Source organism: Leguminivora glycinivorella, chromosome 4 (assembly GCF_023078275.1).
Source record: "Leguminivora glycinivorella isolate SPB_JAAS2020 chromosome 4, LegGlyc_1.1, whole genome shotgun sequence".
In the NCBI taxonomy this organism is placed as follows: domain Eukaryota; kingdom Metazoa; phylum Arthropoda; class Insecta; order Lepidoptera; family Tortricidae; genus Leguminivora; species Leguminivora glycinivorella.
Window position 1 is genome coordinate 11,851,514 of NC_062974.1, and position 16,063 is coordinate 11,867,576.

Consider the following 16,063-nt stretch of genomic DNA (forward strand, 5'->3'; position numbering starts at 1 on the left):
TATTATTAGTAATAGCAGTTTAGCTGAGGAAATTGCTTTTTGTTTACAGAATGACGACAGGTCTTGATAAATTGGTAGAAGCAGCGGAAAGCGTAGACATTCTGAAGAAAGAATTGGAACTCAAAGGTATAGAAATTGAAGAAGCCACTGCTAAAGCAGAGGAGGTAAATATTAATATGACTATTCTAACTAAATTCTACAACTACCTAAGCTAAGTCAAGCCTGATCTTGATAATAGCATTGACGAATCAAACGATTTAAGTGTTTTAATAATAGTAAATTGAGAGTGATAATACCGTAGGTGCTACAAGCCGTGGCTGTGTCACAAGCGGCAGCCGAAATAGTAAAAGGAGAGGTGTTGGAAGTAAAAGACCGCGCCGTGAAGCTCGTGGCTGTGATAGCAGCGGAGACCGCTGTCGCGGAAGAAAAACTTGCGGATGCACGACCCGCGCTTGAAGCTGCGGAGGCTGCTTTACAGGTAATTCTGAGATCTTACGATTGCTATTTTTAACCGCCGCCGCCCCAAATCTCAAGGTTCTCAATTCGTCTGTATTTTTTTTATTTTCCATTTTTTATGTTTGTTACTCGATATCTCCGTCGTTAATGGACCGATTTTTTTTTGTTTGAATGTATAGATATACCTACGTATATTCATTTGTATTCCCATCAAATAATTAAATATTTACATTAAAAGCAGTTTTTAAAAATACACGTTTCTACATAATCCAACATATACTTACTTTTCACCAGAACCCCAAAAGCGACGTGGTTTTTTTTCTTAAAAATTATTGGTTGGTCATGTTATGATTGTCATGAACGTTATAGTATTGACATTTCTGAAGCTTTTTCATTTATTAGTGCGAATATATAGCAAGGGTTAAATCTATCATTTGGAAATGACTTATTTCTACCAAGGCTACCGATTGCTTTGCTGTAGCTCCATGTTCTTACTACTTGACAGTGTAAAAGCTTGTCGTTCTGTTGTAATCTTGTAATTCGAAATAACTACCCCTATATGCCAAATATGAGAGAAATGATGGTCCCTATTCATGGTTAGAACTCAATCAACATTATAAGATACATAACCTTCCGTATCTGTGATCACTTAAAAATGTAGAGCACCAAGGTCCTGTTATCTACTAGCGTGGTATGCACGTTAATTGTATTGTCATACAAAATGACTCTTATTTTGCAGACTATTAATGCTGGTGATATTGCCACTGTAAGAAAACTGGGCAAACCGCCGTTCCTTATCACACTTATTATGGACGCTGTAATTATACTGTTCCGAAAGAAAATTGATCCTATCAAGCCAGATCTTGAAAAAAACTTTTTGACTGCTTCGTGGGCTGAGTCATTGAAGGTAATATTGTCGACACAGACACAGCCCATTCCTAAACGTTAATTGTCGCTGCCAAGTAAGTACTATCTAATTCTTTATTTGTATAGGTCATGGCTGATGCAAGATTTTTGAATAACTTGAAATTTTACCCAAAAGATGAAATCAATGCTGAAATGGTGGACTTATTGCAACCATATTTCCAATTCCCGTAAGTTGATATTTTAAATCTAATTTCGAACTACTGGGCTACTAAGTCAAGAATTAAGTAAGGATATCGTGTTTAATTATTGGTGGGTTTTTCTACAGTTAAAGTTTTCTCTGAAGCCTTGCAACTTAGTCCTCTCTGAGATGCCGTACCTGAACTATACGTAATATACATACAGCATCGAATAGAATATAAATCTGAATATGTCCGATCTCCACCAAGAAGTATAACCGCATTGTGAGTTAAATGAACGCTAAACGGATACGGTCCTGCAAATTTCGGTAAAAGTTATGGGAAGTTCTACTAAGCATACGGTGTCAACGGGAGACCTTCTTAGTGAACGTATTATATTTTATGCGATAGCTAGTTGTGTTTTAGTTTATTATGATTTTTTCAGTCAGTACACGTTTGAAGCGGCTAAAGTGGCTTGCGGTAACGTTGCTGGTTTGATTTCATGGACTATTGCCATGGCTCAGTTTTACTCTGTGAACAAGGATGTCTTACCCTTGAAAGCCAATTTGGCTGTAATGCAGGGAAAATATCTAGCTGCAAAAAAAGAGCTCGAAACAGCAGAGGCACTGTTGGATGCGAAGGAGGTATTATTATCACTTTTATGTATAAAATGTCTTCTATACAAATTGTATTTTGCTGTAAGTAGTTAACCATAATCTCATAAGCTAAATGAAGTCTCAACTTGACATCAATATAAACTGGAAGGTATGATACTATTATATGTGTAAAATATGAATCTTTTTAAAATAACAGCGTGAGTTAGCTGGTGTCCAGCGACAATTCGATGAAGCTATGACATTGAAGCAAGCAGTGTTGGACGACGCTGCCAAATGTCAAGAGAAGATGGACGTGGCTACCTGTCTGATCAATGGGTTGAGCGGAGAGAGAATCCGGTGGACTGAACAGTCTGCTCTGTTCAAGTCGGAAATTGAGAGACTCATTGGAGATATTGTGCTGTTATGCGGGTTTGTGCCGTTTTACTTATAAAAAAAATGTTATCAGTGTAAAAATGTTATAACTTATCACAAAAATAGGCGTATGATGTACATTGTACGATCATATACATTAACTTAAGACTGAATAATGGTATCTGTAAAATCATTACATTCGTTTTTTGTCAAGTTATAACTTACAAATGAATTTGTAATCGTTATTGATATCTGACTTTCAGATTTTTGTCGTACTCTGGACCATTTAATCAAGAGTTCCGACAACTTTTAATCAAGAATTGGTTGAACGAGTTGATTAGGAGAAAAATACCAGTCTCTATGAATTTGAATATTACGGATCAACTTACAGATACAGCTACGGTAATATTTATATTATTTTTACAATTTATTGATGGTTCTTGCAGTATACCACCAGTTCATATATAGATAAAATTTGATTTTATCTTACTTTTACGAGTGACTTTAATTTATTGACAGATCGGCGAATGGAACTTATGCGGCCTGCCAACGGATGATTTGTCTATTCAAAACGGCATAATCGTCACTAAGGCAGCTCGCTTTCCTTTACTGATTGACCCGCAAACTCAGGGCAAGATATGGATCAAAAACATGGAAAAATTCAACGATCTCATTGTTACTACGCTTAATCATAAATATTTCAGGTTCGCTTATATTTCTGGATATTTTGAAGCTATTGATCCAGCAGCATCACATGATTGGCGTGACAGTATCAAGCCGGCCGCGACATAGATCACATGTCTGTTTTAAATTTTATTAAAGATACTCGTAATCTTACGTTATGTGCTAATCCTGATGAGGGATATAAATCGAGAACGAGAGATGTAGTTTCAATCAAGATAGATATACTTACTTAACCATACTAAATAAAATCAAACTCGATAGTTTTCTGTTCTTCTCGAAATCTCATTACAATACCATAAAACATTCCCCACCAACTCCTCGTTTCCAGAGTACGAGTAGAGCACGTTACGTAGGAAACGTAACGTTTCATGTTAGTTTCACGGTTTCAGTCCATTTTGTCGATTTTGTATAGAGTATAGGTAGTGTAATATTTTATGTAATTTAAGGAACCACGTAGAAGATTGCGTATCATTGGGAAGACCAATGTTGATTGAAGATGTGTCAGAAGAACTGGATCCAGCTTTAGATAACATTCTTGAGAAAAATTACATCAAAATAGGTTCTTCATATAAGGTGTGTAAAACATGGATAGAGTAATATCAGGGGCGGCTCACTCCGCGTATTCTGTGTTAAAATCTAAATTTGTACCACAATTACTTTTGAACATCAGTTTTCATTTGAAGTGTGTTTTTGATTTATGTCTGTCAGGATTCTTGTCAATTTTAAATTAACTTGTTGTTTAGTAATTTTAATTTGATTCAAGGTAAAACTAGGAGACAAGGAGATAGACGTAACAGCCGGACATAAGATATACATCACGACAAAACTTCCCAACCCTGCCTACACTCCTGAAGTTTCAGCGAGGACCTCCATTATAGATTTCACTGTAACCATGCAAGGTATGATCGTGTTTAATTCCTAGCTGGAGATAGATATTTTAGAAGTTAGCTGAAAATGTAGGTATATCGTAGTTGTAAAATCAACTGTTAAATATTAACTTATTAAACACGAGAAAAGTTCATTTTCAATGAATGCTGACAACAAATGGATTTACCTGAAAATACCTTGGTATGTTGAAATTATATCTATTTAAGAAAACATTTAGGCCCACTTGCAGCAACCACTTAACTCAGGGTTAGTTTGCTGTCATCTGTCAAATTCCATATAAAATGGTGTGTGCATTTTCGTTGGAGCAAGTGGCCATTAATAAGCTTAAATAATGTATGCAGGTTTGGAGGACCAGCTACTGGGACGTGTGATTTTAACTGAAAAGGCAGAAATGGAAGCGGAACGCACTCAGTTGATCATGGATGTGACTGCGAACAGGAGGAAAATGCAAGAGTTAGAGGCAAATCTCTTACACAAACTAACCACTATTCAGGGATCTTTGGTTGAAGATGTGTCGCTGATTCAAGTGCTGAATGTTACGAAGTCTACTGCTACGGAGGTAAATTACATAATTATTGTATAGAACTGCAACTGTTCGATCAGTGTGCGAAGCCGAATGGCACAAACGCTCACGAAACGCTCGTAGATATCTATCTCTATCACTCTTGCGTATTGGCGCGACAGAGCCAGACTACCTTTCGCGGCGTTTCGTTTTCGTTTCGCGTCGCAGAAATACCATTCGGCTACGGTATCGGCGCAGTGGCTAACACGTGATTACGGATATCTTTGTTTATTCAAACTGTACATTAACAAGCAATTATTAAACTTTTCCACGACATTCTAGGTAAAAGAAAAACTGGACATAGCAAAAGAGACAGAGATAAAAATTAACTTGGCCCGAGAAGAATTCCGGCCCGTGGCTACCCGAGGCTCCGTCTTGTATTTCCTTATATGCAACATGTCTCTTGTCTGTAATATGTATCAGACCTCACTGGCTCAGTTCCTAGAACGATTCGACATATCCATGGAGAGATCTCAGCCAAGTCCCATAACTCAGAGAAGAATTGGATTTATTATTGATTATCTGGTAATTATTTTATATACCATATTGAGAGTATTGAGGCTCAGTATTCTAATACAGTACAAATAACCTCCAAAAATGTTGAATCTTAAAATAAAAAGTATTGAGTTGCTTTTGTTTTTTTGCAAATGCCATTGATTCAAATCTACTGTATGATGGGTCTGGGTCGCTAAAGGACACCTGAAGTGTGTGCTCTCAAAAAGGCCTCCGGCTTGTAGAGCGTTTAGGACTTAAAGTCTAAATTTCTGAGACTTGTCAGTGTACCTACATACCTGTACATTTTACGATTACGTAGGATTTTACTCGAAAACCGAAGGCCCTCGGTTTTAATCCATACTAATATTATAAATTGGAAAGTGTGTGTCTGTTTGTTTGTCCGTATTTCACGGCAAAACGGAGCGACGAATTGACGTGATTTTTTAGGTGGAGATAGTTGAAGGGATGGAGAGTGACATAGGCTACTTTTTGTCTCTTTGTAACGCGAGCGAAGCCGCGGGTAAAAGCTAGTATTATTATATTACTTAAAGTCATTTTGAATTGGTTTTCCAGACATTTGACGTCTTCAAGTACATATCCAGAGGATTTTATGAAACGCATAAATATTTGTTCACGTTGCTATTGACGCTCAAAATAGACATGCAAAGAGAATATGTATCATTTGTCGAGTTTCAGACACTCATTAAAGGTATATCCTACATTTTTAGTCATAATTATTTACTTCTTTTTAGAGTTTCGTTAGTCAACTAACTTTTGAACCATAAGTTTAAGAAATATGAAAAAAATCATAAAAGTAGAACTTTATAAATACTTCCTAGGAAAATTATTTTGAAAGTGATAGGTTGAACAGTTTTTGAAAAAAATACGAACCGTCGGCCTGTTAGTTAAAAGTAAAAAAATAGGGACAAAGACGCCGATTAAATAACAGATAAGTGAACTGATACTATGTAGTGATAGATGGTGCCTTTCGACTACGTCTTGGTGTCCATTCTAGTTATTGAAATTCTTTAAGTCTCCTTCGATGGTTTAAACATTGTTTTAATTATAAACACAGGTGGCGCTGCGTTGGATCTCAATGCATGTCCCCCGAAACCATATAAGTGGATAACGGATATGTCATGGTTGAATTTAGTGTACCTCACGGGCCTGCGTCAATTCACTAATATATTAAACCAAATCACGAACAACGAAAAAGGATGGAAAAATTGGTTAATATCTCTATACGCTACGTATACTAAATTCCGGTATTTAGGTAGAGACAAAGTGGTTCTGGCGCTTTAGCACAACTTGCCTTGTCGCGCTCGAGTCCATACTTGAAGTCGCGCTTGATGTATGGACTCACGCGCAACAAGGCAAGTTGTGCTAAAGGAGCTGGTTATAATGGCTTTACTGAGCTGTGGTAAAAAGCTGGTATAAAGCAAGGAAGCTGAAAGTAGAGTGGTAATAATAATCGTAGGGGCCAGTGAAAGAGTCCGATGCGATATCTTCCTTGCGCAATAGGTAAGTCAAGTGTAAAAATATGGGTGTTCACATCTTACTCAAAAATATGTCCCATAGCATCTTAGTCCAGTGTAATAAGGGCGTATTACTCGATACATATTTTTGCACTTGACTGTAATACTTTTATGGATTTTTTTGGATCGCGGGGCATGGAAGCCACCATATTTGATTACCTATTACTTATTTATTGGTTGTGTCGGTGTGATGCTATTTGAAAGTCCATTTGTAGTACTTCCACAATTTCCTCTCGATAGGTCGTAGTGATATGTCCACTATTCGGTAAAAACAGCAGATTAGCGGAACAAGTTAACGACTATCGATCCGGAGGTCCGGGTTCGTCATCAATCGTTCAATGAGTTTTAACTGATCTATATTGCTAAATGTCGTTTGATATTTGCTAGTCGCTTTTCGGTGAAGTAAACTATAATTCCATCAAAGTTGGACGTTTAAATAACTTTTCTCAAACATGGATGAAATATTGATGTTATTGCCAATAATTGGCCGAAGTTGACGTTGCAGGTTGGAAGGACGATTGATAGATAATGGAATTTCATAAAACCTTGCAGGCCAACGGCAAAGTCTTCTTTTTTAATTTCAAACACAGATAATTGTGACATAACATCCAGGTATTGAGCCTTAAAAAAAAACTATAAGGGGCGGGATAGACGTGCGACTGGAGGACGGAGGAGACAATATTTGATTTGTCCACTATTCGGTACAAAAAAAATTTCAGATTTGATATTTTTTTTTTTATAGGCGTATACAAAGGGGAGAAAGATCGGTTTTTGCGTCACAACCGTTTAGGAGATACAATCCAAAGTTAATTTTCAGTAGACTTAATTTATGGCATACATGTTTGAAAAGCACTATATCCCTCGGCGGGAAATACCGGCCAGACATAGGGACGAGGTTGAGTAAACTATACATAATTCCAAGTTTGACGTTCAAAATAACTTTTGCACCAGCGAGGCTGCCAGAATCATTGACAACTTATCTTGGATTGATTCTATACTGGGGTTAAAAATATCGTGAATGGTTTTAGGTTTGACAAAGAGGCTCCCGAAGAAGAACCTTTGCCCGATGGCTATCATACTCTGGATGTTTTCCGAAAACTTTTAGTAGTCCGATCCTGGAGTCCTGACAGAACTCTTGCACAAAGTTTGTGAGTACTAGTTCTTATAATGTAGATAATTATGCTTGCACCATTTTTATAACAAATAACTATTACATATTTAAAAATATTTTAAGCGGGTTACTCACTTATTAAGTCGTCACGTTAATTTCGAGGACCTTTCTCAATAGTAGCGACCCCGCCATTACATGTCGAGAGCGCGACGCATACTGCGAATACGATAGTGAATATGTATGAGTCTCACGGGAGTTTTATAGTTAAAATAACTATTAACTAATATTGTTACCTATAATATTTATGTTATTTCCTATTTTAGGAAATACGTTGTATCTTCAATGGGCCAAAGATATTCAGAAGCCGTAATTGTGAATTACGAGGTATGTAACAAAAAACAATTTGAAGTCTTGATAAGGTACATCGGATTATATTTGCACAGCGATTCTGTATGTTATATCGAAGTATGGTTCTACAATTTCTGACAAGCTTGTCCGTTCAATAAGTTTGTGTAAAGGATTAAATGACTCTTTAATAGTTTTCTAAGATATTTTCATTTAATCCTTAAAAAACAACTTTATTGTGTACACTGATGATTCTATATTTTTAGCAAATGGTTTTGGAATCCCGACCCCTTGTGCCATTGATAGGCTTTTTGGCCATGGGTTCTGACCCCACGCCGAACATTGAGGTAACAGCTAAGCGACTGGAGTGTCTCTGTTCTGCTATATCCATGGGTCAAGGGCAGGAAGTTCATGCTAGGAAGCTGATAGAACGCGCCTTGAAAGAGGTAAGTTTAGAATGGAAGAACTAAGTGACGAATCTTATGTTGAATCAGCGTAGATATTATGGTTATCGGTTATCACATCAGGGTGCGTAGCGAAAGGCACAAACGTTCACGAAACGAAACGATCGTAGATATCTATCTCTATCGCTCGTGCGTATTGGCGCGACAGAGCCAGACTACCTTTCGCGGCGTTTCGTTTTCGTTTCGCGTCACAGAAATGCCACTCGGCTACGGCACCAGCAATATGTGGTGCCGGGGGGTGTGGTGTGGTGTGGGGTGGTGTGGTGCGTTTCTCACTGATACCTGCTTACAGTGGATGTGCAATATTTCTTATGTCAATTTTGTTTATTTCCAGGGTATGTGGGTATTGTTACAAAACTGCCATTTGGGCTTGGAATACATGGTGGAGGTTATGGAACAGTTTGCGGAATTAGAAAAGGAACCTGAGAAAGTTAACGAAATTTTCAGGTAGTTATTTTACAAAAAAATATTATTAATGTGCATTTAAAAATTTCAACTAATCGATTTTTTTCCCTGTTTTACACTTTTAACTAGGGTGCCGTGTGTGTTCCACATTGGGCACATATTTATATAATAGTTTTTCTTGGCTCATATGGCAATAGCGCTGATTTATTGGTCATGAGTTCAACTCTCACCCAAAGCAATAATTTTTTACTTTAAACTTATTCCAAGCTTATCGCAACTCAATTTTCAGGTTGTGGATCACCACTGAAGTCCATCCCAAGTTTCCGATTACATTATTGCAAATGTCTATTAAATACACTTGTGAACCTCCATCAGGTTAGTTTTGTAAATTAGAGAGAATATAAAATTTTAGTTTTACCCACCATTATTATGTAATAGTTATTTGTTATACAAGGGGGCAAAGTTGTATTTTAACGCCGAGTGTGGAATTGAAAAACGAGCAAGTGAAAGGATTCTATAGTTGGACTCGCTTCGCTCGTGGTTCGAGAATAGAATCCTGAACTTGCGAGTTTTTTAATACACGAGAAGTAAAATACATTTGCATCCGAGTGTAACACAAAACTTTTCCCCTCACTATAACGAGAAAACTACAACGCAAAAAATGCGTTTATCACTGCTTCCAGTAGTTAATCATCTTCATTACTAGATTCACCTACTTTTATCAATTTTAAGAGGCCTTACTCCTAAAGACGAGCGTTTTTTGCAAAATGGAACCTTTTTCATTCAAAATTATAAAGAAACTATAAATGATTATTAAAAAAATGATAATGTTCCTAAAAGTACATATCTTAAGCTAGAAAGTCAATTGGTACTACTTTAAAATATGTCTTTTTATACTTCCGAAAAATCAGTTTTTTCGGAAGACGTTTTCAAATTTCGTAGTGGGATAGCTCGTTTAGAATCGTGATTGTGCTGTTAAAAATGTTATTTGGGGTAATAAATGATCACAATCCTATTTGTTATATCCTGTACGAGTTAGCTAATACTTTGACATTTTAAGATTTACTTGAAATGGTGGATAAATAACCTTCCGTATCCTCCCCATTTTTTCGATAAAAAGAGGTTTACATTATGTATTTTTCCTGCGATTCCTGCATTTTTTGTAACTCTTAAATAATATTATCCTAAACTAGAACTTCTTATTGACCTATAAGAAAAAAATCATACATATAAGACATACCTTTCTGTCGATAGATATGTTTTTAAAACACCTAAAATTCGAATAAAAGACACTGTGCTAACGCGAGCCCGCTCAGTCTGCGCCGAGCGCTCGAAGACAACGGACCTGCGTTTGATCGTCCGGCGCACCTAGCTTTCGTAAGCAGCTCGATAGTTCCGAGAAGTGCCGTAAACTGCGACTAAACAAATCTTGATCCTTTTTACACCTTATGCAATTTTAGCATTCGACATGCTTTTCATATGATTTTGGATTTTAAGTTATACGTGAAGTTTGTTGAGAGTTTGAATTATTATTATATTTTGGGACCAGGATGAGGTTCTGGTTCTTATGATGATGGAGTCAGGCAGGAGATGTTCAACAGAACTGCTATTCTACTTATCATAACTCCACCATGTTTGGGCTCATTAGATTTGGGCTGATGAGCACCATCGATCTAGATGAGGTCCAAGGTCTCATGATGGAGTCAGGAGGTGGTCAACAGAACTGCTATTCTCCTCATCATAACCCCATCATGTTTGGGCTCATTAGATTTGGGCTGACGAGCACCATCGAACTAGATGAGGTCCAAGGTCTCATGATGGAGTCAGAGGTGGTCAACAGAACAGCTATTCTCCTCATCATAACCCCATCATGTTTGGACTCATTACATTTGGGCTGACGAGCACCATCGAACTAGATGAGGTCCAAGGTCTTATGATGGAGTCAGGAGGTGGTCAACAGAACTGCTATTCTCCCCATCATAACCCCATCATGTTTGGGCTCATTAGATTTGGGCTGACGAGCACCATCGAACTAGATGAGGTCCAGGGTCTCATGATGGAGTCAGGAGGTGGCCAACAGAAATGCTATTCTCCTCATCATAACCCCATCATGTTCGGGCTCATTAGATTTGGGCTGACGAGCACCATTGAACTAGATGAGGTCCAAGGTCTTATGATGGAGTCAGGAGGTGGTCAACAGAACTGCTATTCTCCTCATCATAACCCCATCATGTTTGGGCTCATTAGATTTGGGCTGACGAGCACCATCGAACTAGATGAGGTCCAGGGTCTCATGATGGAGTCAGGAGGAGGCCAACAGAACTGCTATTCTCCTCATCATAACCCCATCATGTTCGGGCTCATTACATTTGGGCTGACGAGCACCATGGAACTAGATGAGGTCCAAGGTCTTATGATGGAGTCAGGAGGTGGTCAACAGAACTGCTATTCTCCTCATCATAACCCCATCATGTTTGGGCTCATTAGATTTGGGCTGACGAGCACCATCGAACTAGATGAGGTCCAGGGTCTCATGATGGAGTCAGGAGGTGGCCAACAGAACTGCTATTCTCCTCATCATAACCCCATCATGTTCGGGCTCATTAGATTTGGGCTGACGAGCACCATTGAACTAGACGAGGTCCAAGTTCTCATGATGGAGTCAGGAGGTGGTCAACAGAACTGCTATTCTCCTCATCATAACCCCATCATATTTGGGCTCATTATAAATATGTGGAAGGTCGTTAATAATAATAATAAATGGAAAAAATGTTTTATTAGGGTACCCCTACATATAAAGAGGGGCAGATATTTTTTTCATTTCAACCCCAACGTGTGATATATTGTTAGATAGGTATTTAAAAATGAATTAGGTTTTACTAAGATCGATTTTTGATAATTTTCATATTTTCGGAAATAATCGCTCCTAAAGGAAAAAAGTGCGCCCCCCCTATAACTTTTGAACCATATGTTTAAAAATATGAAGAAAATCACAAAAGTAGAACTTTACAAAGACTTTCTTTGAAAATTGTTTTGAACTTTATAGGTTAGTTTTTGAGAAAAATACGGAAAACTACGGAACCCTACACTGAGCGTGGCCCGACACGCTTTTGGCCGGTTTTTATGTTATTTTAATACTTTTCTGTGCTATTCATACATTGTCACCCTAGGGGATTCAGTATTGACAGCTTCTTTTTTTTCTTTCTGCATATATTTCTTTCCGCTTGTAAGTTTATTGTAAATAAGACTGCTTGCACTTACATTGACATTATAATTACATAATGCTATTAAATTAAATCTAATGAAGCGTTGTTTTATTTCCTAAATCTCAAAACCCTCTAAATCGAATATGTATAGTAATGAGCAAAAATTTTACCGCAGGCTTTCCAAACCGACGATGTTTGATCAGCTACTTTTAGAACGAACATGTACATATTTTGATTTTCACCCTTTAAATTTTAAAAACATTTTAAAGTTTAAAATGTTTCTAAGACGCAATGTTTTGCAAATTTGGTCACGCCATGCACAGTTAAACTGTGGAATGAATTGTCGCCAGCGGTATTTCCGGACCAATGCGACCTTCAAACCTTCAAGAAAAGAGCGTACATCCATCTTAAAGGCCGGCAACGCACCTCCAACACTTCTGGTGCTTCTGGTGTCCATGGGCGGCAGTCATCGCTTACCATCAGGCAGCCTATCTGCTCGTTTGCCTCCTATCCCATAAAAAAACGTTTAATATTTTTTAAGAAAAAAAAAACCGCCGCCTTTCGGGTTCTGGTGAAAGCTACTTGCGAATGTTGGATTATGTAGAAATGTGTAGGTATTTTTTAAAACTTCTTTTAATGCTTTAATTATTTGATGGCAACACAAATCAATAAACGTATAACGCTAAGGTTTGAGGAGTTTCTCAATTCCTCATGAATCCGATTATAATAAATCGAAGCTTGACAAACTTTGACTTGAAAACTCAATATGCTTAACAAACATAACTAAATAAATGTCACTGTTCTGAACTTAAATGCATGCTTTTCTTACAAAAATACCAAAGTCACTATGAGTGTGCCGTTCAGATTTGAGGAGTTCGGTTCTGACCATCATCAGCAGTTCCACTGCACCAAATGTCACTGTTCTGGACGTAAGTGCATGCTGTTCTTATAAAAATACCAAAGTCACTATAAGCGTGCCGTTCAGATTTGAGGAGTTTGGTTCTGAGTGTTCTGACCATCATCAGCAGTTCCACTGCACCAAATATCACTGTTCTGGACTGGACGTAAGTGCATAATGTTCTTATAAGAATACCAAAGTCACTATAAGTGTTCCGTTCAGATTTGAGAAGATCGGTTCTGACCATCATCAGCAGTTCCACTGCACCAAATGTCACTGTTCTGGACGAAAGTGCATGCTGTTCTTATAAAAATACCAAAGTCACTATAAGCGTGCCGTTCAGATTTGAGAAGTTCCGTTCTGGCCATCATCAGCAGTTCCACTGCACCAAATGTCACTGTTCCGTACCTAAATGCATGCTGTTCCTTTAAAAACACAAAAATCACCATACGTATGCCTTTCAGATTCGAGGAGTTCCCTCGATTACTCCAGGATCCCATCATCAGAACTGGGTTCTGAGAAAAATGGGACCAATCTGTATTCATATACATTCAATTTTTTTTTTTTTAATCGGTCCAGTAACAACGGAGATATCGAGGAACAAACATAAAAAAATGAAAAAAAAATAAACATACAGACGAATTGAGAACCTCGCCTCAAATCTCAGATTTGAGGCGACGGTTAAAAAGTGACACATCATGAGCAGTTCCAATGCACCAAATGTCACTGTTCTGGACGTAAGTGCATGCTGTTCTTATAAAAATATGAAAGTCACTATAACTGTGATAATTTCCGAAAATATTAATATTATCAAAAAAATTGGCCAAGAGCGTGTCGGGCCACGCTCAATGTAGGGTTCCGTAGTTTTCCTATTTTTCTCAAAACTACTGAACCTATCAAGTTCAAAACAATTTTCCTAGAAAGTCTTTATAAAGTTCTACTTTTGTGATTTTTTTCATATTTTTTAAACATATGGTTCAAAAGTTAGAGGGGGGGGGGGGACGCACTTTTTTTCCTTTAGGAGCGATTATTTCCGAAAATATTAATATCATCAAAAAACGATCTTAGTAAACCCTTATTGATTTTTAAATACCTATCCAACAATATATCATACGTTGGGGTTGGAATGAAAAAAATTATCAGCCTCCACTTTACATGTAGGGGGGTACCCTAATAAAACATTTTTTTGCATTTTTTATTTTTGCACTTTGTTGGCGTGATTGATATACATATTGGTACCAAATTTCAGCTTTCTAGTGCTTACGGTTACTGAGATTATCCGCGGACGGACGGACGGACAGACAGACATGGCGAAACTATAAGGGTTCCTAGTTGACTACGGAACCCTAAAAACGATCTTAGTAAACCCTTATTCATTTTTAAATACCTATCCAACAATATATCACACGTTGGGGTTGGAATGAAAAAAAAATCAGCCCCCACTTTACATGTAGGGGGGGTACCCTAATAAAACATTTTTTTCCATTTTTTATTTTTGCACTTTGTTGGCGTGATTGATATACATATTGTTACTAAATTTCAGCTTTCTAGTGCTTACGGTTACTGAGATTATCCGCGGACGGACGGACGGACGGACGGACAGACAGACATGGCGAAACTATAGGGGTTCCTAGTTGACTACGGAACCCTAAAAAACAGAAATCACTATTAAACTATTCTCTAATTTCAAGTTCCTAACTAAAATTTTCCTAATAAAAAAAAAACAAATTGATCCCGCTACAAACTTTCACTCCCTTTTTCCCTCTACTAGGGGTGTAAATTTTCATAATCGATTCTTATCTCTTCGAAATTTTGTTAATGCAATCTATACAAATTTCGACTTTCTAGCTTTCGTAGTTTCGGCTCAGCGGTGTTGGTTGTTGAATCAATCAATTAGGAAACCTGTATTTATATATGTATATGTAGACTACTATACTTTTACTACATTCATACACCTTATTTACTACTACCATACCATGAACAGGAAATTCCCCGTATAAAATTGAAAATTATGTTATTACCAATTTAATTCAAAACTATCAAGATTATTTGTGTCGGCGTTGAAACGCGCGTTGAGTTGCAGGTGCTCGCGTACCGAGCGCCAACGCCATCTATCGATGGCCGTTTCGTGAAATTGATGAGCGCTCTAAGGAATAAGGAGTCTTAAAGCAATTAATTTGACTTTATTCAAGGTCAAATTACTTTACCCACTAGTGAATAAAATGCGTTTTTACCCGTTGGTATTAAAGGATAAAACACGTGTTTCCGAGTTAGTGAGGGGAAAAATAATATAATAAATGCGAGAATATTATCCACTTTTCACAAATTATTGATGGTGTGACTCAACCTCGTATGGTTAAGTGACATTATCAGAACCCACATAGGGGTATTTATTGCACTAAAAAAGCTGGCCATTAGTTGATGTAAATAAGTATAAATTAAAACAGCATATTTGGATTGACACAATAGAACTACTTATACTTCTAGAAATGTATATATAAATAATGTTGGCCAGTTTTTTTAGTGAAATACCGGGTTTCTGTGAGACTCTATGGCAGATAATTCTGCATACCTACTAGTGCGAATTCTATACGAGTTTGAATGGCACGGTGGACAGAACTAGTCATTTTAATTATTAAGTTTATGTATTTATTTCTTAGACTATATCTGACAAATATTTTATTTATTTTTTACTTACAGGTATCAAGGCCGGTCTTATGAGAACATATGACTCAATGAGCCAGGATTTCCTCGACTACAGTGATAGTCCCTACTATCTGCCTTTAATCTACACTATATCGTTCTTGCACACTGTAGTGCAAGAGAGGCGTAAGTTCGGACCCCTAGGTTGGAACATACCTTATGAGTTCAATTCAGCCGATTGGTTGGCATCCTGCATGTTTGTACAGAATCATTTAGACGGGTTGGAGCAAGGCGAATATATTAGTTGGACAACAGTTCGGTGAGTGTAGAACAAAATATATCTTTTTGATTATGATACTA

The 16,063-nt window shown here is 37.4% G+C and overlaps 1 protein-coding gene across 1 annotated transcript in view; it reads left to right on the forward strand.

Annotated features, from left to right (window-relative positions):
- The window catches only part of LOC125225204 (dynein axonemal heavy chain 8), a 61,856-nt gene that overhangs the window by 41,851 nt on the left and 3,942 nt on the right, over window positions 1-16,063 (forward strand). The window contains 20 exon segments of the mRNA XM_048128805.1: window positions 50-164; window positions 302-478; window positions 1,196-1,363; window positions 1,450-1,550; window positions 1,945-2,143; window positions 2,313-2,524; window positions 2,731-2,869; window positions 2,987-3,171; window positions 3,598-3,724; window positions 3,915-4,050; window positions 4,381-4,598; window positions 4,884-5,126; window positions 5,670-5,805; window positions 6,172-6,325; window positions 7,660-7,779; window positions 8,066-8,126; window positions 8,354-8,533; window positions 8,886-8,998; window positions 9,246-9,331; window positions 15,761-16,022. Coding sequence (XP_047984762.1) covers window positions 50-164; window positions 302-478; window positions 1,196-1,363; window positions 1,450-1,550; window positions 1,945-2,143; window positions 2,313-2,524; window positions 2,731-2,869; window positions 2,987-3,171; window positions 3,598-3,724; window positions 3,915-4,050; window positions 4,381-4,598; window positions 4,884-5,126; window positions 5,670-5,805; window positions 6,172-6,325; window positions 7,660-7,779; window positions 8,066-8,126; window positions 8,354-8,533; window positions 8,886-8,998; window positions 9,246-9,331; window positions 15,761-16,022 — 3,132 coding nt within the window.